Source organism: Dicentrarchus labrax, unplaced genomic scaffold (assembly GCF_905237075.1).
Source record: "Dicentrarchus labrax unplaced genomic scaffold, dlabrax2021, whole genome shotgun sequence".
Taxonomy (NCBI): Eukaryota; Metazoa; Chordata; class Actinopteri; family Moronidae; genus Dicentrarchus; species Dicentrarchus labrax.
In genome coordinates this window covers 3,684,016-3,707,682 of record NW_026136718.1, presented here as the reverse complement: position 1 = coordinate 3,707,682, position 23,667 = coordinate 3,684,016, and the positions used below count along the sequence as shown (strand labels likewise).

Sequence of the window (23,667 nt, the reverse complement as noted above, 5' to 3'; positions counted from 1 at the left end):
ATAGCAAACCATTGTGTGTATCATCGAAACTAAAGCTGAAATAATTGTGTTTCTGTCCCTCTTGCAGCAAAGAAGACCAAAAAGCAAGTATACGTGAGTTACAGTGTTCCAATGACGGACTCCAATCTCAGTCTTTTGGTGGAGAACAGGATCAAAAAGGAGCTGGAGCTTCACCCTGAACACTTTTGAACACATCTGACCGTTTATTGAAGCGAGGACATGTAGGGCGACTGTAGCTTCTCCGGCTCTTTTGACTTTTATACTGCTTTCCGACACTGTAATCGAACCCCCCGACACAATAACCACAGACAGGTCACATCAAGTGTTCTTTTATTGACATAATAAATTAAGTGGTTTATTATCAAAACATGTAGGCCTATGGCTTTTTGTACAAATGCATCATATTAAAAAAATAACACTTAGAAAACAGCATTAGTGGTTGAGTTCTTTTTTTTTTTTTTCTCTCTCTCTCTCTCAGAGTGTTTAACTGTTGAAAACATACACACTAGCAAAACCATACAGGGTGTTCAAAATACGTGCTGTGTACTAAATATGGTTTAAAAAATGGAGGATGTTTGGATCTGTGGATTCAGGTACATTTGGACATAAAAATGGTTTATGGGATGGTTTATCTATTCACTGTGCTTTATATGCTATAAAAGTAAGGTGGATACATTATGAATGAATGGCACATGTATACATACCTTACGTTTGTTATGCAGTCCTAAGGGATACTTACATAGTAAAGTGTATAAATGTACACTAATCACGACTATGCCAGGTCTATGCAGACGACTCTGCTCTATTCTAATCTTCACAAACGTTTATTTCAAAAAACTGTAAAATATTGTGCTTTCTGGCTAGAAGTTACACATCCTAAGAGCAGGATTACAACATTACCACGGTACAGAGAACAAGGAGTGAGAGTTGGAGTGGAAATATTTGCTAATTAAGGAGGTATTTCAAGCAACAAATTGCCCTTGGCAGCATGACAAAATAAATACTGGTTTTCTTAAATTACATCCTCTGTTTTTGTTAAAAGAACAGAGCCATCACGATAAAGCCATTTAAATGCTGAGATGCGTCATAAGACATACAGAAGTACACTCGAATGTCCGTTCAACTCTCAGATTTGTTCAGTCTCACCCACAGTCTCCGTCGGCTACACGTACAGTCTGCCAAAGGTCTCCGGCTGTTCGTCACGTCAGACAACCATCATACACCCACACCAACAGCAGTAATGCATTCTTTAAAAATCAGTGTCTACACTGACCTCACCTCTAAGGATAAAGTGCCACATTGGACTTCTAGTAGAGGGACCACAAATAAGAAGAATAAACATGTAAAAGTATTTGTGCCCTTTCATGCAAAGAGTGGTAGTGGTTTAGCCAATCCCTGGATCTCCAATGTGTTGGCATAAAATCACAAACACTTGATTGTGTCTCTGACATTTAGTGCAAAATAACTTATAAAGAATTATATGCAGTGAAATCCTCTCCCAACGAGTCAAAACTACAAACAGAAAACTCACAGAGCACACATTATTGAAAGCTAGTCGCTCTACTTTGCCTCTTCGCTTGCCTGCGTCTGTTTCTTGTACCTGTAAATCATTCTCGACAGAGCGGACAGCAGTGCAAGAAAATCACCAACACCACTTGAAGACATATTCAACACACTGACTTCAGATAAACTTAGTCCAGTACAATATTTTTTTGGCAACTCCTGAATGAATCATAGTCACTACAAACTACACAAATGCACTATCGTCACCATCTCAAACCTCACTGTTAAGAGTTCATCTGGTTCATCCAACGATTCTTTTTTCCCTTAAAAGTTTTTTCCCACAAGTTCACCATTCAGTCAGGTTAATGCTTGAGCAATTTAATAGCACTGTAGTAGACTATTGCTATGATGCTCACACCCCATTGGCTATGGCACGGTTTCCAATCACCTCCCCGCCAGTCGCCAGGGCGTATGAGGCAGGTACCGCTGCCAGAGCGGTGGCTACCGCCACTGTAGCGCCTCCAGTGGCTGTGAGGTGTAACGGCGTGTCGTGGACGCGGGAGTAGTCCCCGTCACTCTTGGCGAGAAGGAGGTGCTGCTCTCCTGGATGGAGCAGGGTCTGACGGGTGAAGGACTCTCCGTCGGCCAGGCTCTCCGGCAGGGGCTGGCCCCGCGGCTCGGGCAGCAGCAGCAGGCAGATGATGCACAACAGGGTGCAGCAGGCGAAGATCACGTGATGCAGGAAGTAGCCCTTCTGGTTGTGGAGCTCCATGATGGGTGCGGTGAGCATGCCAAAGCCGGCGCTGGCCAGAACCAGGCCCAGCCCTCCACCCCTGCACAGAGAGAGAGGTATTGTAAGTATTTTTTGCCCTTTTTCCAAACTGTTTCTAATGGTCATTCCTACTGAAAGTGTCCTTTACCACCGTTTATACAATTCACCCTTCTCTACGACGGCAGACTTTTCAGCCCCGCCTTCAAGCGTGGCCACACAACGGGTATAAACACGTTTCCTTTCAGACAAACTAGTTCGTTTGAAGCATCCTGAAACCTTTAAGAGCGTCCTCGAGTCCATACTCACCTGTCAGTCCAAACTCCACCACAAGATGGAGCCAATAAGCAACATGAGAACAAGAGCTGTGTCCACAGATTCTATACGTTGTAATGATATACAGTACGGACTATACAGTAATATATATATAATATATAAATATAATGTTAAAGTATACTGTGCTCTTTCTGCAGTTAGTACACAAGAAATCAATGTCCTTTAACATTTTGTACTAACAAGGAAAAATACACTGTATACTGTACTGTAGACAGTTTGGGACTCATCTAAAGGGGCATCACCTGTGTTTTTGCTATTTAAGGGGCATCTTGTACTGCATAGTTGTGACACTGATGAAGGCCGAGTGGCGGAAAACATTTTTATCTCAATAAATTAAGAATAACACACATTTTTCTGCCTGCTGTGGAAACTCTGTGTGTAAGTTTAATGTGCTACATACTCAAACCTACTTAATGACTCACTTTACTTTAATAATAAATCACACTTTTCAATTTTAAGGAAACTACATAGTGCACAAGTTTTATACTTAGAATGTGGACACATAAAATGGCACATAGTGCTGTAAATAGAGTTCACCATAGGTAACATAAAGGAAGTGATTTCGGACACAGCCTAGAGCTTGTCCTCTATGCTTCATCAGCCACTGTATGTATAGGTGCAATGGAAAGTAATACGGCTCCCCTACGTGTTGTATTATGCGTTTATGACCATCCAGGCTCACCTGATGACAGTTGGAGTGATTTCAGCACAGAAGAATATGCTGAGTGTGCTGACTGCGTGAGAGGAGAACATGCCGATGATGGAGAAGGCCACCGAGAATCTCCTGTTCAGGGAGTCTCGAAGAACTGTCCAGAGGAGGACAAGAAAACATGAGTATGCCACAAACACAAACAACAGCTCATTTGACATAAAGCACAGGAACCTTACAATCAGACTACAGGAAACAGTATCATAGCCTAACCCTCAGCTCGACAGAATTATTGACTATTTCAGTGCATCATTTTAAATCACAAATCACCAAACTGTAGCCGTACCTGTGTCATGGCGAAGGCTGTACTTCCCAATCACTGGATTCCATTAACAAGCAGTTGGGGAGTAGAGGAGAGGAAGAAGAGGAAGAGTATGTCATTAGTAAGCACAAAGGGCAGCACAGTGCTGACTCAAAACAAGTGGAATTTAAAAAAAAAGCCTTCGGGCGAACAGTTTACCACTGAGGCCTGAAATAATGACTTCTGTACTGCATATGTAGGTCAAAACAGGGACAATGAGGGGAGGCTATTAGACTGAGAGAGTTGAACTGCAGTCTGCACTGTTTTAATGACACAGGGATGGCGTGCAAAATGTGCAAGTACATCTTAGTTTCCCTAGTTGAATTTCAACTTTGTTTTGCAATATGTGTCCAAGTCAGTTTTTTCATAACTTTCTGAACTGATTTTTCCAGCTTTGACTTTTGCTGAGAACAAAAATTGCCCAATTACAATTTAACAATCCATCAAGATTAAGCGAAGCGTATGAGGCAAAATCCACCATGCAAACAGTTTTGAGTTTTCTGCCCATCCTTTCTAAAACAAAAAATACAAGAGCAGAAAGGTGTAAGGTATGAAGTTTTCCAGCACTAAGCTAAAAAGCTAATGTTTGCATGCCTGGCTGTCAACCTACTTACATTTATAAAATAGCATTACTTCCAAGGTCAAGGGATAGCATAACATTAGGTAAGTGTATTCATTTGTCAGGTTATATTATAAAAAGCATCATTCAGGACTGACATATTCACTGAGAGCCGGTTGTAATGATGCTGTAATTAACTTTTTATCAGCGTTTATGCTGACATAGCATTTATATACTAAATTCATTGGTTACTGCTCGTGCTTGAAACATTTCTCTTGTAAAAGAGAGATACATCTTTGTGTGTCTTTACTCAAGTGGGTTTTTTTTCTATAGTAATGCGGTAACTACGGTGGCCACAAAACTCGTGAAAAACGTGAAAGGCCCCATCTAACGTTACAGCCAGTGTTTGGTTTGTCAGTTTTGAGCTTCTGTAGAAACATGGTGGTTCAACGTGGCGGACCCGCCATAGAAGAAGACCTCGCTGTAGATAAAGACAGCTGGAAACCTACCAATGAATATTATATTCCATTTGAGCCAATAGATCCATGTAAATGTTACACACTGGACCTTTAACTACATAATCAAAGTTATTTAGCTAGTTAGCCCCAGCTGGTAAAATATGCATACAGTCGGTCCAATTAGTAATCGTAACTATGGTTACAGGGCAAAAGGTCAACTAGTGACACTTCTGTATATTTCTCTGTGTGTGATTACTCACAGTTGAGTAAACCCAGCTGTAGCAGCGAGGCCAGGGCTGTTATGATCATGAAGGTGAGCAGCCCTCCACGTCGACCCATCAACCCGACCGCGGGGCAAAGCGCCAGGCAGGTTGCCACGGCGATGCCAGCCATAGTGTAGTAGTCCGCATGGCACAAAGCAGTGGGCTGCGCCTCCGGGTCCATCATACTGCGGGCGAAGCAGTGGTGGATCCCGTAACCCGTCAGTCTGTACGAACGACACACAAACACACAATAAGAAAGCGGACAGGGGAGGTGGCACCTGAGACGTGAATCTGCCACGGGGCGTGCGAGCTTTACACCCACATACATGCCGTCGTTTCTCTCTGGGGGACGAGCTCATGTGTAATTCATGCTCTCTCAACACAACGGATGTTGGCTTTGATTAGAAAAAAAAACTGTACAAGCCTAGCCACGAACGCGACACACTTACGAGTTGACACACAGCACCACAATGTTTTTCCACAGGTTCCTCGTGCTCATCATCTTCACAATGCAGGTCCTCTGGGGTTTCTTGTGCAGCTCCTGCTCCAGTTCTGGTAGGAAACATGAAACGCACACCTTGAGACCTTTCCTTTCAGAAAGTAATGAGAGACCGGCCGCAAAGGGACCTTTAGCACAGACAAGTTAATGTGCTGTGGGGCCTGTGGGTAGATATAGCACATCCCTTTGCCCACTCTTATCATCTATCTGTCTGCTTGGCCACTGGGAGAAGCAGAAACAATGAGTCAATCACTAAGGCAGTAGAAAGAGCTGTTGGTGGCAGACAGGAGAGAAATAAAAGTGAAAGTGAAAGAAAGCTCCACAATGTCACAGACAATTTAATAAATTCACTTTTTTGTTCATTTATTAAAATTCACTAGTTTGAGCTTCTCAAATGTGATAGTTTACACCATTGTTTTGTTGTAGATTTAATATATTTTGGTTTTGTTCTGTTTAATTGAACAAAAGCAATTTAAAGGCGTGACATTGGGTTCTAGGAAACTGTGATCCACTATCTTCTGTAATAATGAACCACAAACGGAGTTTATATTAAACTAATTGCTCGGGACTTTATTGATCTTCCAGTGAGAAATCACCAAAGCTCAAAAGAAGCATGTATCTGTTTGTCTGATTGCAGTTGCATTTCATCATGTGAGCAGTCAAGAAATACAACTTCAACATGTTTGCATACATGAAAAGGAGATCTCAGACACTTTGTATGTGAGTCAGTGTCTTTGTGTTTGTTGCATGTCCATTTCATCACACACCAAGAAGCAGCTGCAACATACGTTTAGATGACGTACTAAAATAATGAAATGAATAAAGCAAAATAAAGTGTAAATGTTCAGCTAAATGGATCAATCATCTTCTTTAATGTCCCTCCTGAAATCTTCCTCACCTGAAAGAACTCCACTCGGCTCGGTTGTCATGTCAACCTGGTTCTTCTTGGCGATGCGCAGCATCATGGCTTTGGACCGCCTGTAGTGCTGGGTGGCCAGCAACCAGCGCAGCGACTCGGGAAAAATCCTGCAGAGGGAGAGAAAGGGAGAAATGGGAAGGACATGGAAGGAGCAGACAAAGAAAGACGAGAACAGAATATGTTGTGAAAGCAAGAAGAAGAAACAGAAGGGGGGAAGAAGACAAACGAGTGGAGAAAGAGAGTATTGTTTGTTAGTAAAGGCAGAGTGTGCTCAGAACTGTGTAGTGCAGTGTGTACTGTACAAGCCATCGCCTGGCTCAGTGCAAGAAGAATCTGCCCCCCCTCCCGCTGTGGAATTCCTCAGAGGGTGGGACTCACCAGACATAGGGCAGCATCAGAACGAAAGGGCTGATTATTACGATCTGCAGGACCTGCCAGTCATCCCGGTCTGGCCAATTACGGCACAGAGCGGCTACCCCTGGCATCAGTAGCTGCCCGCCCACCATCAGAAAACTGGCCACCATGGTCATGGAGAAACGCCAGGCTGGCAAACAAAGCTCGATCCCTAAAATAAAGAGGCAGAGAGAGGAGAGAAAGAGGAACATTTAGTTTCACATAAAATATAGATTTATGTGTCGTTGGTGCACCAATGGAGACTTTCATATATATGTGTATATACATAGATATATATATATATATAAATGATGTTTATTGCTGTATGTGTGGATTTGATTGCCATCATAAACTAAGCAACAGCCTTAATGGCCTGGAAGAGTGTGATGTGTGTGTTTGTTTAATGGTGGAGCCAGTATTGAATTTCCTCTCTGAATTATTGAGGCCTCCTATTACTGATCCTCCCCCTGAGAACGCACTAGTGTAACACCAAACCTCTTTATAAACTTAGGATGGACTACACACCAAATCTTTTGAGGCGGTTCAGTTGCTCCGTGAGAGTTTCACTGTAACCATACTTAATTTCCCCCCCGACTGGGCTCCCATCCCCTCCCCTGCTGCCTGTAACATGGTACAGTCCAGATGGTCTGGCCCATATGGCAAGGTCTTTTTGAAGGTGACCATTGTGGGTGGGTGAGGAGGAAGGGAGGCGCACTAACCTGGCCTCATGTACCGTCACTTCTTATTGTGAAGAAGAAGAGAAAAGAGGGGGAGGAAAGGGAACGGGAGGAGAGAGAGGGATAGAATACAAATTACTTTACCCCCCACCCCCCCAAAGGACACGGAAAAGTCCCTCTATTCAGCAGTGAAATCACCAGAGGAATGATAATAAAGACTAGCAAGAAGAAGGCAGAGAAACAAGGTGGAGAGAAAGAAAGAAGAAAAGATTTTCAGATAAGAGAAAGGACAAGAAAATCATTCAGTTAGAACAAGACAGGGAGGCTGGGAAAGAGAAAATAAAGGAATTACTGGAAATCCCTTCATCTCTCTTCTCTTCAGCCCCAGACGGACAGGTTTAGAGTTAATGTCTCCAGAAGTCCTCCCTGTAGGAACTAGGAAATTACACTGACCCGTAATCCTTAACCTGCCTGTCTGCTGCTCTCTGTCCGCCCTGTCTTCATGCACCAAAGGAGACAAACAGATTCTGTCTGTCTGTCAGCCATTGATGTAACACGTATTTAGAACATCTACTAAAGTAAAAGACGTAATACAACAGAGTGAAAAAAGTCTCAAATCTTTACCTAAAAGGAGAATTCTGGTTTGTTACAATACGACGAGGCGAGAAACACGAGTGGTCAGACAATCAGACGGGTTGTGAGCGCCAGATTACCCGAAATGTCGGTAGGTAGGTAGCACATAGCTGACCTAGGAAGTCGGTCAGTTAACTCTGATGGATGTTTGAGTAATAATTTCACAGTTTAGCTTTGCTTTCCCTTGAAATTCCCAGTTGTAATGAACCCATAATTACTCTTTAAAGCTTCACAAATCAATATTTTTGTATAAACAGTGGATCAAATGTCTAAAAGTAAAAGGGTCAAACCCATAAAATATCATAATAAACACTGACCGGGACCATTTTACTGCACAGTGAGTGCAATGATACATACTTTTACTTAAGTAAGGTTTTGAATGCAGGACTTGTAGTGGAGTATTTTCACATTGGTATTTGTACTTTAGTAAAATATCTGAATCTTCCACCACTGTATACACCTTATTGCATTTAAAGGTCCAATGTGTAGAAGATCCTGTCCACTTTGTACAAACAGCTGTCTAACCTTTTTAATGCTACGGAGCAGAGGCACCACAGACGGGCGGAGCATCTGGCCCCTTGCCAGAAGCTCTTAAAAATACCATCACTGATAGGAGAGCAAGATTTATATCCAAGGATATGCGAGATATGTGGCCCATTGCTGTGGTAAAAGCAAATGTCTGATCCTACAGTATAGTTTTTACGTGTTTTTTTGTGTTAAAAGATACTTTATGTGAATTCATTCAAACAAATTGCCTTTCATTTGAAATGACAGCACTGCTATACCCAGGCAGTGATTGGTTTGTCTGTTCTGGGCTACTGTAGAAACATGGCGGATCCTATATTCAGGTGATGATACACTAATGAAAACATACCTGTGAATATTATATTCCATTTCTGCCAATAGATCCTCCTGAATGTTACACACTGGACCTCTAAGTGTTTGTCTACATGTACTGTATTCAGTTACTCTCCACCACTGTTAGCTCCCTGTCTGTCTGTACTGAAAAACAACTGTGTCTCTGTGGTACCCCTGCTCACAGCAGCCAATAGGCATTGATCAGACTGAGCCACACACACACACACACACACACACACACACACACACACACACACAGACTAGTGTAATCAACTGCACTTGGCAGAGGTAATGCATCCCTAAAACCTACCTCGCAAAACAAAAACCACTCCCCAACTCTCTGGGGAGGTTTCTGATCCTGCTGACTCTACTGGGACATCAACACACACACACACACACACACACACACACACACACACACACACACACACATACACATACACATACACACACACATACACACACACTGGCAGGGACCTTTTGTTCCAGCTGAGAGGGAGAATGGTTCTCCTTGTGCTGATTATCTCACTGCCCCCCCCGACATGTGGGCTGATCCTCCCTCACCCCCCTCCTGCCCACTCTTCCCTCTTGCTCATCAGGGCTGAAGTGGCTCCCTCACCCTTTGTAAAGCCACCATCCCCCACCACTACCCACCCTCCGTACCCCCTTCCTCTGCCTCCTCCTTCCTCCTCCTTTCACCAAAGCAGCTTCTCCACTGTCTTTACATCTGAAAGCTGAAAACAGTTGCAGAGGCTGTGGAAGACAAAAACTATAATGGAAAGAAAGGAAAGCTAAAAACAAAGGGAGGGCAACAAAAAGCAGCTGATCTAATGGCCGAAGTAATCTTTGATGACAAATGGCTGACAGCACCACACACACTTTCTGTTGTCTGCTGCTCCCTTGCTAACCTTGCCTGGGGCATGAGAACACAGTGCAGAGACAATTGGCTTGCTAACAGCGTGAGTTCAGAGTGAGAACCACAGTCTGTGTGTGTGTGTGTGTGTGTGTGTGTGTGTGTGTGTGTGTGTGTGTGTGGATGTATACAGGGTGCAGAGATTGGAGGGAGAAATGTAGATTAGTCAACCTACAGAAAATGAATAGCAGATAATATTGATCATTTCTTACGACATGCTTTACGACAACGTCAGAAATCAAATGTTTTTATTGCCGGATTCAGACGACACAATGTTTTCGTCTGTTAAGATGGTCACATTGGTCCCCAACCAACCAATCGTATCTTGCCGCTTTTATCAATGCGCTAGTGTAATCGGTAAAGGAGGTGACTTCCAGGAACAAGAATGTAAACAATGGCGTCTAAAGCTGTGTGTACGATACTGTTTCACACTTCCACCTTGTAGCACCGACAGCATCATTCCTGTTTCGCGCCGCTGTGTTTACAGTTGAAGAGCGCTCTGAGCTCTTATTGGTCAACGCTTGGAACACGTTGTGGAATTTGGTCAAGGAAGGCAAAAAAATGACTCACAGGCTCGTCCTTGTGTCAGGACGTCGCGAGGCGTCCATTATGAGACACTACATCGGATAAAATGCCCAAAGCTAAAGTAAATGTTGAGATTGGAGCTGATTAGTTGGTCAAATAAAAATGTATTGGTTTTATAAAACAAACAGCCAAACAGCTCTTCCAATTTGCAGCTCTTCTTTACCTACTGAGGTCGTACACTGGCTATCTTTGGGGGTTGAATTCATCCTGATGGGGACACGATTGTCCGTACTTAATGTCATAGACATTCACCTTATAGTTGTTGAAATATTTCATCTTGACCAATGTGGTAGACCGACCAACTGACTTATAGACATCGCCATCCCTATAACCATGCTCCTAGCATAAACATCAGCTTGTCCCTGCTTCTCAAATATGAGGATTTGCTGCTTTTCTCTGTTTTCTATCATTGTAAATTGAATACCTTTGAGATTTGGACCGACGGTCAGATTCTGGCATTTTTTTTAGACTAAACAAAATGAATCAATAATGAAAATACATTTCAGTTTCTGTTTTAGGTGGATGACTTCATAGCGAGTCAGGGATGGGAAACAGAAGGCTTGACAAGGGCACAGCGTGACAGGACAGTCCTTCTCCCCAGCTGAGTCAGCAGTAGTCCTCCCCCCAGCTCGTAAAAAAATACACACACACACTCCCACACACTCCCATACAGTATCCTGCATGTTTCTGTCATTACCTACAAGTCTCTAAGGAGCAGAGATAGAGAGGAAGAGGCGAAGATATTAACCTTGTCTCACTTGTGTAAAAGAAACTGCAGCCCAATTCCTTTGGGTCCTTGCTGCAAACCTCACTCGCTGAAAATCCTAACTTTTCAGCACCAAACACTCACTTCCCTGTGGGCCTTTAAAAGTGGCTCTGAAACATTCTGCTTGTTCGAGTTGCTCTAGTCAGCTGGGACCCACACAGCATGCACAATAAATTCAAATATTGACACAATTTTGTGGGGGAAACATACCAAAACATCTATAGAACCTTTTATTAAAATGACAGAATAAGCTACTCCTCTGCCAAACAACAGCAGAACTGTTGTCAAGTCTATCTTTTGCAGCAAGTTCAAATTAAATATGTGTCAGAACAAGTCTCAAGTCCTCAAGGAGGACTTCCTGAGTCTTTCTGAGAAAGTCTTTCATTTCTCCGAATGGTGACTGTTATAACTGCATTTGGCAACACCTGCCTGATGCTTAATGTTTTATAGTTCTGGGATTTTACAAGTTCAAACTGAATGTTTTTGCTTTGAAGTTTCAGATCAAGTCAATTGGCAGTCAAATTTTATGGCTGCGTTCAGACCGAGTAAACTACAGCCCTCCTTATTAATATGAATGAAGCAAGTCTGTAAACATGGCGGGGAGGCCAGCGCAGAAGACTCTGGCAAGATTGTTGAACCTAGCCCAACAATAGAGCTGCAACGGTTAGTCTATTAATCAGTTTGTTGTCAACTGTCGACAAATATTTTACTATTGTCTTGAGTCATTTTTCCAGATTCCTTGGTTTCAGCTTCTTAAATATGAACATTATGGTTTCTTAAATCCTCTGTGACAGTAAACTGAATATATTTTGGGTTGTGGACAAAACAAGCCATTTGAGGACGTCACCTTGGGACTCTTGGAAACAGTGATCAACATTTTTCACAATTTACGAACCAAACAACTAATCGATTCATTGAGATAATGGTCGACAGATGAATCAATAATGAAAATAATGGTTAGTTGCAGCCCTAACTGTCACAGGAACGCAATGCCACGAACATCATCCGGAAAAGATCAAATATGTGCAAGTGAAACATGAATGCTATATTTATCTTGTTTACCTGGTGGTCATCGCAACAAGAGACAAAATGACAGCTGCCTAAGAACTGTAAAAACACTCAAATCCTTCCTCATGATGTTAAAGCCCGTTGCAGTGTCTGATTAGCCTTCAAACTCATGGCTCTAATACTTAAACTGGACTTCCTGGATCATATTTCATTGTCTCACTGGCACCTGAAACTTCACGCCATCACAGCCACTCTCTCAGACGTTCAGTCCAAGTCAAGTCTGAAGTGTTTAGCCTGGATCCAAACACTCACAGCTCAATACACTACCTCTGTGTCGCACCCTCGCCTCACCAGGGCTCTGAATCTGCACAGGAAACAGCATAGGTAGCCGTTTTTTACTGAAGCAGTGATTGTTGGGAACATATTGAGCCAACGGATCAATGGCAGAGATTTAGTAGATTATGCAGCAGCAGTGGTTTGAGAGGTTTTGATGGACGTTTGATGTTTGCTGTGACTTTGAGTTGTCATTGGAATCCATTATAGCTGCTGTAAATCTAAGCAGACTACATTTGCTGTTTGCTGTGAAGGAGCAGCCCTTTCAAACCAACGGAGGCTTTCGGCTTCTTGCCCAAAAAACGCTTGTATTAGCATAATATTATCCAGATGAGTTTGGATAGTGGACAGCCATGAAAGCAAGCAGGGAAATACATACAGCGTGTTGTCCTGAAATGCAGAGAAAACAAGTAAAAGGAAGTAGGAGGCAGAAGCGCTTTCCTTACAGCTCCCAGAGGATGAGCCTGAGGTAGGGGCTAAATTACAAACTAATAAACCCATGCAGAATTAGTGCAACAAAAACACACACACACACACACACACACACACACCTAAATTAGCAAAGCAAACTAAAGCTTCTGCTGGCAGCTCCAGTTGAGTTTATTATGCGCTGGGTGCTGCGGAGAGATAACCGGACGATGAGAGATTTCAAATGAGCCTCGAGAAAATGAGGAAGTGAGGGGTACTAGGGCTGGTAGTAATAAAATGGTAGTGAGAGAGAGAGAGGAGGAGGAGGAGGATGGGAAGAATTGGGCAGAGGAGAGTCGAGGGAAGCACAGAGTGAAAATGGAAAGGGCAAGAGAGCTGCTGGATTTAGAAACAGAAAATCAGCGCTGGTTTTACAGCGACAGAGGGTGAAAGGAGGGAAAGAAAAGGCAGAAAGAGTCTTTCTGTGGGGAAATAATACGCATGTGTCCGTGCAACAGCAGCACATACACATGCATGCTTACTGTACAATCATCCATGATACAGTATATGCATGCTACATGTTTCTCTGTCTGAGCTGCTTCCCGCTGCAGCTTATTCAGCCCTCCGCAGTCTCGCAGTCTACAATAATATGCCTCCGTTGTGTTTAAACATTACTTTACATTACAGAGCAGTTTTACGATGGTGCCGTGTTTTGATATTGTTGGCTCCACTTGTTCGGTTCGAAATGAAACAATGACTCTGATGTTGAAGTGCCAGCCTTCAGCTTTAATTTGAGGCTGTTTGCATCCATAATGGCTGTAAACATCTGGCCCTTTGTATACACAGTCCCCCACTTCGAGCACGGCGCAGCAGGGTAATGATACTGAACACAGAAACAAGGCAACCAAGGACAAACGGTAACATGTTTTTGACTGGCCGAGTCAGTTACGTGACCTCAATCCAACTGATAATGTGCTTCACCCACTGAGGAGCAGAAGACAAAAAAATACATCACCAGGGGAAGATATCAAGAGTGCTGATGTCTGTGGGTCGAAGCCTTCACACAGTCAAACTGCAAAGAGTCTGAGACCTACATTTTAAAGAATAAATGTACAACCCTGGTCTTATTTTTGTACTATTGACCGTTCTTTTCTTTTCTATTGCTTTGTTCCTGAGCAGTGCAGCTTCAGTATCCGGTGTATCAGTGTAGCAGGTCAATGTCAAGATAATGAAATGAGATTATCTGAACCGCTTTAGGAGGTGGGCACCCAAAATGTTGATAACAATCCCTCGCTGCAGAAGAAAGCTATGAGCACGCAACTTTGGTAAGTAGAAGGAGCAAGGAGGTCGATTTGTTGACTTTGATGGATGTTTAAAATGGACAGTTTCTCTTCCAAATAGGATTCATTGATCATTTGACTGCCTGTGTTTCTTTCCCTACAGGGCTCCTTTTTGCAGTGTTGCCACATTCCCAGATCTCACAGCTTTACAACCCTAAGCACAACCTTAAGATCCTGTCTGATCGCAGAAGCTAAGAAGGGTCGGCCCTGGTTAGATGGGAGACTTGGTGAGCAGCAGTCTCACTATTACCAAGTGCCATAATGCTTAAAACTGCTCAAATTAGACGTTGTTGTAATAATAAGTTTCTCTTTAATCATGACAACTACTGAACTTTATAGCACTTGTCCAATTACTTTACTATGTATAAAAAGGAAAAACATCCTATATTGTTGTTGTCCTGCTACACGGTGTTTTAAAAAGAGCTATGAGTCCAGTGTTCATCCAATATGGATGTGAAAACCTTCAAATTAAAGCTGGAGGTCAGCACTTCAGCCTCATATTCATTTTGAAAATCCAATGTACTGGACTACAGAGGAAGCACAAGAAAACAATGTGTCACTGCCAAAATACTGATCGACTGCACTGTTTCTGTCCTGCAGGGTGATTACTGTGCCTCTCTCGGCAAACAATAAAAGCACAAACAGAGGTACAGTAATGAGAAATCTCATATTCAGGGTCCAATTCTGCATCCATCTCACAGCCTGTGTCAGTACCTATTCAGCCTTTGAGGATGTGTTTATTGGAAGCTTTAAATGTTGCCATGATACGCTGTGTGCTGTTATTCTACATGTTTTTCACTGTTAATGGGATGGCAGCGTCTATTATCCGCTGTCATAACGTGAATTCACTTCAAAGCGAGTCATTCTGTGGCAGCCAGCCGACTGTTCCTCCTACTGTACTCATCTACACCTCACACAACCAACAAACACCTCACACACAAACTCACACCAACACCTTTTTTGTTGCACTTCAAAGTGCGTGCATACAATCTGTTCTCTCACGCAAACAGCAGACACACACACACACACACACACACACACACACACACACACACACGTTACTTATCCTTGTCAAGACTGAGCACACCAACTAGAGAAATACAGGAAAATTGCCTCCCATTACAGGTATTTCTGTTTAGCAAACAGACTGTAAGCACGGGAGAAAAGTGTGTCTGTGTGTGTGTGACATAAATGAGGAAATGTGAGCTGGATGTAAAAAGTGCTAAGAAGAAACCATGAAGAACAAGATCAGTTGGCCAAGCTGGAGTTTTTAGCACCATGGAAGGAATCGAAATCTTTAAAAAGAGCTTTCTCAGCTCAAGACACACACACACACACACACACACACACACACACACACCACGACCCCTATCGTACTTTTGCCGACTGACCGCAGATTTAAATGCATTCACGTCATGTTTCCATAATTATGAACGAATGTCCTGAAAGCTCTGATACACCCGACTTGGTTCTTAATAATACAGATTAAATCTGAATGTCATACAGAACACCTTTTCTCTGACTGACTGGTTTAAAAGAATTAAGAGAGAAATTCAAAAAGAAAAGCAATTTCACTGTTTTGTCTAAATCTACACATGTAAAAGAATCTTATTAATAGATAAGAATTGCAATTTAAATCTCAATATTGGTCAGAATAATTGTAATTGGATATTTTCCTCAAATTCTTTAGCCCTTTAGGGATGATGTAGGCCAACCTGGTTCCTTCAACAAAAAGCCAATGGGAGTTTTCCATTGGGGGGTCCATTGGTGGGGTATTTACTGATGTATTCGATGTCGTAGAACAAAGCAGGAAAATCTCTTAAGCTTCTGTTAACCACAGACATTATTTCAGGCGTCGAAACAAAAACCCACTCAGTTCCAGGTTTTAGGTCTCATTCCTGCAGCACCGTATACTCATCTGCCATTACTACCTTCCACTCGTTGATATGCATTTTACTGTAGCACCCTGGAGGGAGTGCTACAGTACCCTGGATTATTTAAATAACATTTTGAGGGCAGATTCAAGTAATTTTGAAATTTGACTACTTTTAGGTCAACAGCAACATTTTAAAACAAATGTGTATTCCTGGCAGTGTGCAGACGGCTTTGAAATTTAATAAAATTCACACAAAATGTACTTAAACATTAACTGAATGAATGAATGAATGATGCCTCGGCTCTGGCTGTAACATGATTTATTGTACAGATTTCTGGGTGGCAATCAAGAACGTTAATCACAATATTCCTTCGTATCTCCAGCCATACTCCTGTTACAGTGCTGTCTTCATCTTATACCCATGATATAAGGCAGATATGAATCACAGTCCACTCACACCAGGGCCATAAAAGACAATCTTATTTGTGTTTGTTTGTATACATCACAGATTAAATTCCGCTCTCCCGGCAGACGGCACGGAGGCGTCCATTTTGTTTGTTTGTTTTAAGAAGCAGTTCAGTCGAGATTTATCAGAAACCCCTGCAGAGAGGGACAAAACCCGCCCCACCGCCCAGGCTCAAAGTCTGCCCTCGCTTCACGCATAATGTATGACTAATCTCCCACTGGCCTGAAAGAGAAGAGGCCTACAGAGGGTGAGAAAGAGGGGGGGACGGCAGCAGGGAGAGGGGACAGTGGGGAATGCAGCGGCGGGTGAGGGCGCTCTCAGGAGAAATAAAAATGCTGTCAGCCAGTTTGGTGTTGATAAGAACACCTTGGCCACGGGCTATTACTGTATGCAGAGCTACAGAGGGGACATAGAGGAAGATGGGGAGGGGGGGAACAGCAGATTGTGTTCTCTCACAGAATTAAAGCAGATGTTAAATTGGTTTAAAAGGGCTGTAATTTTGTTTATAATCAACAATGTTCAAAAAATCTAAAATTGTCCGCAGTGCACTGGCCCTCCTCGTCTAACCAGAGATTAAGATTAAGATTGTTTTTTTTTTGTAGAAATGTACCATCTCCATGGAGACGTAGACAACGAACCACACAATTCAGTAAGATTAATTTAAGCCTTTTGTTTTTGATAATTAGTGTTATTGATAGCGTAAGTGTCAGTGTGATTTTGAATTAGGTTCTGGTTTTAACTTTGGCTTTTTACAACTAATTGGTGTCCCAGGAGGAACAGCACAGGTGAGGGGGGGTATTTTGCTTCGAAGAGTAACTGGACTGTGAACACTTTGACACTTCTATGGATTAAAGGATAGATTGTTTTGGTTCAGTTTACTTACAACATTTTAATATAGGCCTTTTATAAAATACAAGGTACCAGACTTTGTCAGTGAACTTATTTCCATCATTATTTCATTTTGTTGGTGATGCACAATTCCAGATACAGCTGAAAGTTTAACCTGCAGTCACTGGTGTTTGTACAGTCCACCAGCCTTTATCAATATAAACTAATTAAATGTCTGAACAAACCAATATTAGAAACTGAACTATAAAACTGGACATTTTATCAGAAATGGTAAAACTTTTTAGGAAGCAGAAGACAGTGGAGTTAGTGGAGGCCCAGAATATCACTTCACTCCATTAAATCATAATATGAGGATAAAGCTTCAGTAATTGGGATTTCTGGTCAGTTTGCAGAGATTGTAGTTTCTGCTGGTGGGAGAAGAAATAAAAGAAACCAAAACATTTCTCCCAAGTTTAGCAAGAGAACGTAAAATAACCTTTTCCCCCCTGAAAATGTTTTCCTCTACGTCCCTTCCGAGGATCTACTCAGGCATTAAAGCTCAAATAAAGACAATACACGACAGAGGACGGATGAGGAAACACAGCAGCTGGAGAGCAGAAACCAAAGAAAAAGCAGACAGGCACGAGGAAGTCAAAGCGTGTACTTACTGAGCACGTAGAGGGAGAGAGCGAGGCCCGCCAAGCAGAAACCCTCAAAGAAGCGCAAGGTGCTGAACATGGTGACGTTTACAGAGAAGGCAACACTCAGACCAAACACCAGCATGAAAAGCACCGAGAGAATCAACACTGGGTGTCGACCAAACCTTAGAGACAAGCAGAAGGAGAAAGACGTAGCTTTAAAAACTGTCACAAACTGAGAAATGAAGCTTTTTGAAGTGCAGTCGAGGTGAAAGAGACCATTCCAGTCATTGTGTCCTGCAGAGTCTGTGGCCTTCCTGGTCTAAAGGGGGTCAGTAGGTCAATGGGTCAGGTCAGAGCTGAGGCCTCCTTGGCCTGCACATTTCTTTACATTGTTACCATAGTTACTGATCCCAAACACAATGCAGGGACTTTTTTTCCCACGAGGCAGCTCAGCTGGCTCACAGGCTGCAGACGGGTCAGTTCACCCAATTACAAATAAACATATTTTCTCACTCAGCCATTCAGATACATTTGGTTTTAAATGTCCATCTTTGAGATGTTCTTTGTGGTCACAGCTTTAAAAAAACGTCATTCAAATAATTTAATAGCAACATCCTAGACAGTTATTATAGGAGCCACTTACTACGGATTAAATCATCACAGTTGACAGTAAAGTCTGTGGATTAGCCAGATTAATGAGGACAATGGGCTGCAAGAGCCACTTGTACAAACAGATTTGTTCTTGAGAGGGATGTACAACCAGTTTGAAAGAATTTTTGGCATTCACCAATTTTATCATACTTTAAATTAAAAACATTCTTGCCCACACATGGAGGGCCACAGGCTAATGACGATATTACAGGAAGGAAAAGGTGGAATTCATCACCCGAAACGAGCCGTGTGCAACAAGTTCTGGTTAAGACAGTTTGGTGAACTTGGAAGACTCGTGGGAAAATAGTAAGATGGATTTAAAAGAATAATATAAAAATGTTTTTGGTGTTTGTTTTGAGTTGCTTTTAGCCGCACTAGCTAACATGTATATGTGGGCCCCACATGGGTTATGCTTAACTACATGGGTACCTTGTAGTAACATGGTACATGGGTATCTGGGGCCCACTTGGGTCAACTAAGTAGGCCCCTCATGGGTAAACCCATGTGGGCTCCATCTGTGGGTCCTTGTTGGGTCACTAATGGGAAATGAGAGCATGGGCTCAGAGCGGGCAACGCAAATGGGGCCCATTTTGGTTGCCAAATACCCAGTGTAATCCTGCAATAAGCCCACAAGAAACAGATAGTTCATCTAATCACAAGTGGTTTTTTTTAGGTTCCTGCCCTTTCCCAAACAGTTTCCAATGTAAGTGAGAAAATATCGTTTTTGTAACATAGGTGAATGGATCGTTCAAAGTTAAAAGAGGTTGTATAGAAGCACAAAACAGATATAAAAGAGTCAGCTTACCAGTCAGCCATGACACCCATCACTAGGTATCCAAATATGGAGCCCACCAGCAAAGAGAACTTGGCAATGTGCACCTTCCAGGCTGAGTCACACACCAGGTTCCACTGAAACACGGCACAAAAACGAGAAAAAGAGAGAAACACTAGTCAACTTTTCAGAGAGAACCACCCACAACAAGATAAAAGGGAATTAAACATCAGTGAGCAGTTTTTAATCTGAAAGCTGCACAGAAACAAAAAGAAATGTGGGCTTCTCTCATCAGAAGTCTGTCAAACTCTGACTCACTGTTTTGATAATTCATGAAGGCTGATGAGTGTGCGTGTATTCAAATGTGCGTCTTTTGGGGGGTTTAAAAGTGTGTGTCTATATGTGTGTGAGGGAGAAAGGGAAGCATGTGTGTGAATGTGGGCGCGTGTCAATAATAACAGAAATCAATAGCTTTCTGCTCTTTCCTCTGAGCCCATGGGTCAGTGCACACACCGCTGCAGCTCTCAGCATCTGAAGCTCAGCCAAGGACACATGTGGAAGCACGATGTGTTCTTTATATCTGTGCACGACCCTGAAAGTATCTACGAGAGGCCAGCGGAGAGATTCAGCTGTGTGTGAAAATAGTGTTGGTGTTTAACAACGATTTACAGAACTCCCCGCTGAGCCCTCCGACTGTGCAGAGGAGCAAAGAGGGGAGGAAAGAACGAGACAATTATTGGTTATGACTTATGAATTTGGTTGGGAAATAGCCGGTGGTGATGTGGAAAACTCAGTCAGTATGGGTTTATTATGTATGGGCTATTAGCACCTAGAAAACAGATATCATTCACGCACACGTGCCAGAGCTGGGGTGATGGTGTTGTGGTGTAAGCGTACAGTTTCATCCTGTATACAAAACGATGTGTCTAAATTAGATTCGAAGCAACTAACAGTTATTTGAGTTTTATATTTTACACAAGTGCAATGCAGGATGAACATCAGGGGGGGGGGGGGTTCCTACCACTATCTGTAACATGTACAGTTTTTCTTTGCTAGACCTGACTCCAGATTGGCTAAACACTTCAAAATATGCAACATATAAGCAAAGAACACTGAAATAATGAAGGTTTTAAGGCTGGATTTTGACACAGGGGCCCACTGTGTCAAGATTAGGTTATATAATGCACATGAAGGCCTTTATTATGTCATTGCTTTAATATGGCGTCTTCCTTATTAAATTCGCAGTGAAATTAGCACAAACGAGTTAACACACAGTAAATCTGGAGCTTTCAGGGCCCCTGGAGTTCTGCACTGATACAGGATATCGGCCAAACTTGATGATCGGCGTTAAATACAGTCGCTTCCTTCAGCATTATTCAGTGTTTCCACTGTTAGTTACATTCACCAAATCACGGCAGGGGACACAATTCGTTTAGAAACAGAGGTCAGTTTGTTGGATTGTTATTGGAATATGCAGATACATAGCAGTGAGATATCGGAGTCAATATCGGGAGGAGAAAAAGGGTTTATCGGTGCATCTCCAGCTCTCTGGCTCTGGGACAGTTGCCCACTTTGTTTTTTTCATATGATCTACTGAAGAACAGTGGAGCACAGTTCAATAAACTGAACATCAATTTGATTATTTTGTGTGTGATTTGGTATTAATTTACCATATTGTGATGTGTGAATGTTGTGATACTGACTCTCACACACACACACACACACACACTCCCTCTCATATAGAGGTCAGTGGGTAACTTGTCAACCAGCTGTTAGTACTTGTGCATCAGACTGCTCTAAACCGAGACTGGCAGTGAGGATGAAGACACAGGGTGGTGAGGATGATGATGGTGAACAGAGCGCTCACTCGTTACCTTGGTAACCACATTCTGACTAAGTCCTGTCTGCAGCTCCAGCCTCCACTCCTTGCAGGCGCACAGCATACCGCTGCCGTCGCCGTATCCCTCCCCGGTGCCGTTGCCTTTGAGTTGCAGCGCGGGTGCGCCACCGGTGACGGTGACCGGCGGGGTTGCCGCGGTCCAGTTGCTGTGGTTCGCGAGGGGTTGCACGCACGTGCCATTGGGCTGCGCCAGGAGGAAATAATCCGAAAACTGGCTAAAGCCGATGAACAATGCCGGTATCCAGGTCAGGACCACGAGCTGCTTCTGATGTTTCCCAAAGCCCCCCAGGGACGGCAGAACCGAGCCGTCGATGTGCGGCAGCAGCCGGGGCACCGGGTGCTCCAGCGGGGTGAAGCCGTTCTCGGGCGGGTGGTCCTGCGCCTCCGTCCGGCCGGCTGCCATCACGGCCCGGCCACAAAGAGAGCAGCTGGGCGCAACAGCGGGTGAAGCAAAGCCCCCGCTCTGTTGCCGTCCGCGCAGTCTGCGTTAAGCCCTTTGACACAAAGAAAGCCCACAGCGCAGATAAATCCTCTGTGTAGCCAACAAAAGCCCGATCCGAAAAGGGGGTGGGGGAGTAGTGGGGGGGTCCTCCGGTCCGTGCAGACGTGCAGAGACACCGAATCACCGAGCACTCGTCCTCATGGCGAGGGGGACTCGAAGCGACCAGTGGATGTCTGAGTAGAGAGACTGTGTCAGGAGGAGAGGACCGTGGAGAGGCTCCCGGAGAGGAGTGGACTCGGACAGGCAGGCATGCTCACCAGCATGGGCTTTGTATTCCATGAGTACGGCTCCTACAGCGGCTTCCATCCATGTGGAGCTGAGTGGGTCCAGGCCTGCTGGTAGTGTACAAGTGGAATATGGAGCTACATCCACACTGGGATCTACTAAACATCTGCTGCGCCTTCATCCATGTGCGCCACAGGTCTCATACCTGCCCAAAGTGTGACCCCCTGGAGGCGCGCATCCCTTAGTCCCCCAGTGCCAGAACACCAGAGCTCCCGGTCATCACCTGCCCACTTCGGTGGCGTTGAGCACAGAGACGTGGTGGAATATGCTGCTCTGGTTGTCGCCGTCTAGTCAATGGGACACGGTGCCAAAGCGGGGCTCGGAGCAGAGATGGTGGGGGGGGGAGAACAAGCCCCGCCCTCCCTCGGTCGCGCTATGCGCTGCGATTGGAGAGCCTTCAAAGGGCGACTGCACCACTGACGGGCATCTGCAGGCAACAATGATCCCCTTTGTGCAGCCTCTGCCCTCTCCACTGAATATCAACCTTGTTATGATTATGATTCAAACATTTCCCCTCGATAGAATGTGATTTATGATTTAAAAAGAATCAGGTGGAGATGTTGCTACGGGTTGTGTTTGTGGTGGTGTTTACTGAACGTCCCATGGAGGCTGTTTTGCGTCATGTGATTATTTATTTATTTATTTATTTTTCCCATAACCGTCATATAAACAGGCAGTATTAGTTACTGGTTCGAGGAGACAATGGGAGCATGTCAGGGTTTCTGGCATGATGTTCTGCCTGTCAGCCGCGAGGGGGCGTCAAACGATCACAATACGCGTCCTTGCCTCAGTTTGTCTCCTTTAATTAGATTTTCAGGGTAATAAGAAGACAGGGAAATGAACTGTAGCTCTCACACGCACACACTGCTGAGGTGCAACGAAGCGAGGGAGTGAGACTCAACTGTGTCTGAACGGAGACAAATGCTGTAGGTGTTGATGAAGCTGCAGCTGCTCCTGAGTGACTGAGTGTGAGTGACCTTGAGATCCAAGTGAGTGAGGAGAACCCTGCAGCCAAGATAATGTGAGAAGGTGTGTGTGTGTGTGTGTGTGTGTGTGTGTGTGTGTGTGGACATACAGTCTGGTGTGTATTAAACTCATAACAAACAGTGTACTCCCGATGCCTCTGAATGACATGGAGCTGGTATTCAGGGTGCGGCTGACAGTGTAACAGCGAGGTGGCAACTTGTGCTCATCTCTCACCTCCTTCCTCACCCCACCTCGCTCCTCCTCCTCCTCCTCCTCGATCCTAAACCTTAGGATGTCTCAGAGTCATCTGTTACTGTCTGCCAACCACACCCATATCATAGCACATACCAGAGCTGGCTCAGGCATTCTTGGGGCCCTGAACAGAATCTGACCCCCCCTGCCCGCTGTCACCACACACAACTCAAAAAAGTTCAAATTAAATTAATTTAATTTAATTAAATCAGACAAAATTAAATTAAATCTAATTAAATTAGGCCAAATTCAATTAAATGTTACTGTCGGCAATTCATTAATTAGTTTAATCTGTTTA

General features: G+C 43.7%; 2 protein-coding genes across 2 annotated transcripts in view; one reads left to right on the top strand and one right to left on the bottom strand.

The window, feature by feature from the left end:
* Positions 1–430, top strand: part of psmg4 (proteasome (prosome, macropain) assembly chaperone 4) — a 2,675-nt gene extending 2,245 nt beyond the window's left edge. The window contains exon 3 of the mRNA XM_051377887.1: positions 68–430. Within this exon, the coding sequence (XP_051233847.1) occupies positions 68–189 (122 nt within the window). The 3' untranslated portion in view covers positions 190–430. The remainder of the gene's footprint in view (positions 1–67) is intronic.
* Positions 314–22,495, bottom strand: LOC127350854 (solute carrier family 22 member 23). Its single transcript, XM_051377877.1, has 10 exons — positions 21,339–22,495; positions 19,498–19,601; positions 18,069–18,223; positions 6,695–6,881; positions 6,296–6,423; positions 5,348–5,450; positions 4,896–5,122; positions 3,604–3,636; positions 3,291–3,414; positions 314–2,336 (listed from the first exon to the last, which is right to left on the bottom strand). The coding sequence occupies exons 1-10, from the start codon at positions 21,765–21,767 to the stop codon at positions 1,916–1,918; spliced, it is 1,911 nt and encodes a 636-aa protein (XP_051233837.1). The 5' UTR covers positions 21,768–22,495; the 3' UTR covers positions 314–1,915.
* Between the last annotated feature and the right edge of the window lie 1,172 nt (positions 22,496–23,667).

Coding starts and splice junctions, on each gene's coding strand:
- LOC127350854 (XM_051377877.1), bottom strand. CDS start 21,767: ATGGCAGCCGGCCGGACGGAGGCGCAGGACCACCCGCCCGAGAACGGC. Junction 19,602..21,338: donor GTCAGAATGTGGTTACCAAG/GTAACGAGTGAG, acceptor GCCGTGTTTCAG/TGGAACCTGGTGTGTGACTC. Junction 5,451..6,295: donor GCCGAGTGGAGTTCTTTCAG/GTGAGGAAGATT, acceptor GTTTCCTACCAG/AACTGGAGCAGGAGCTGCAC.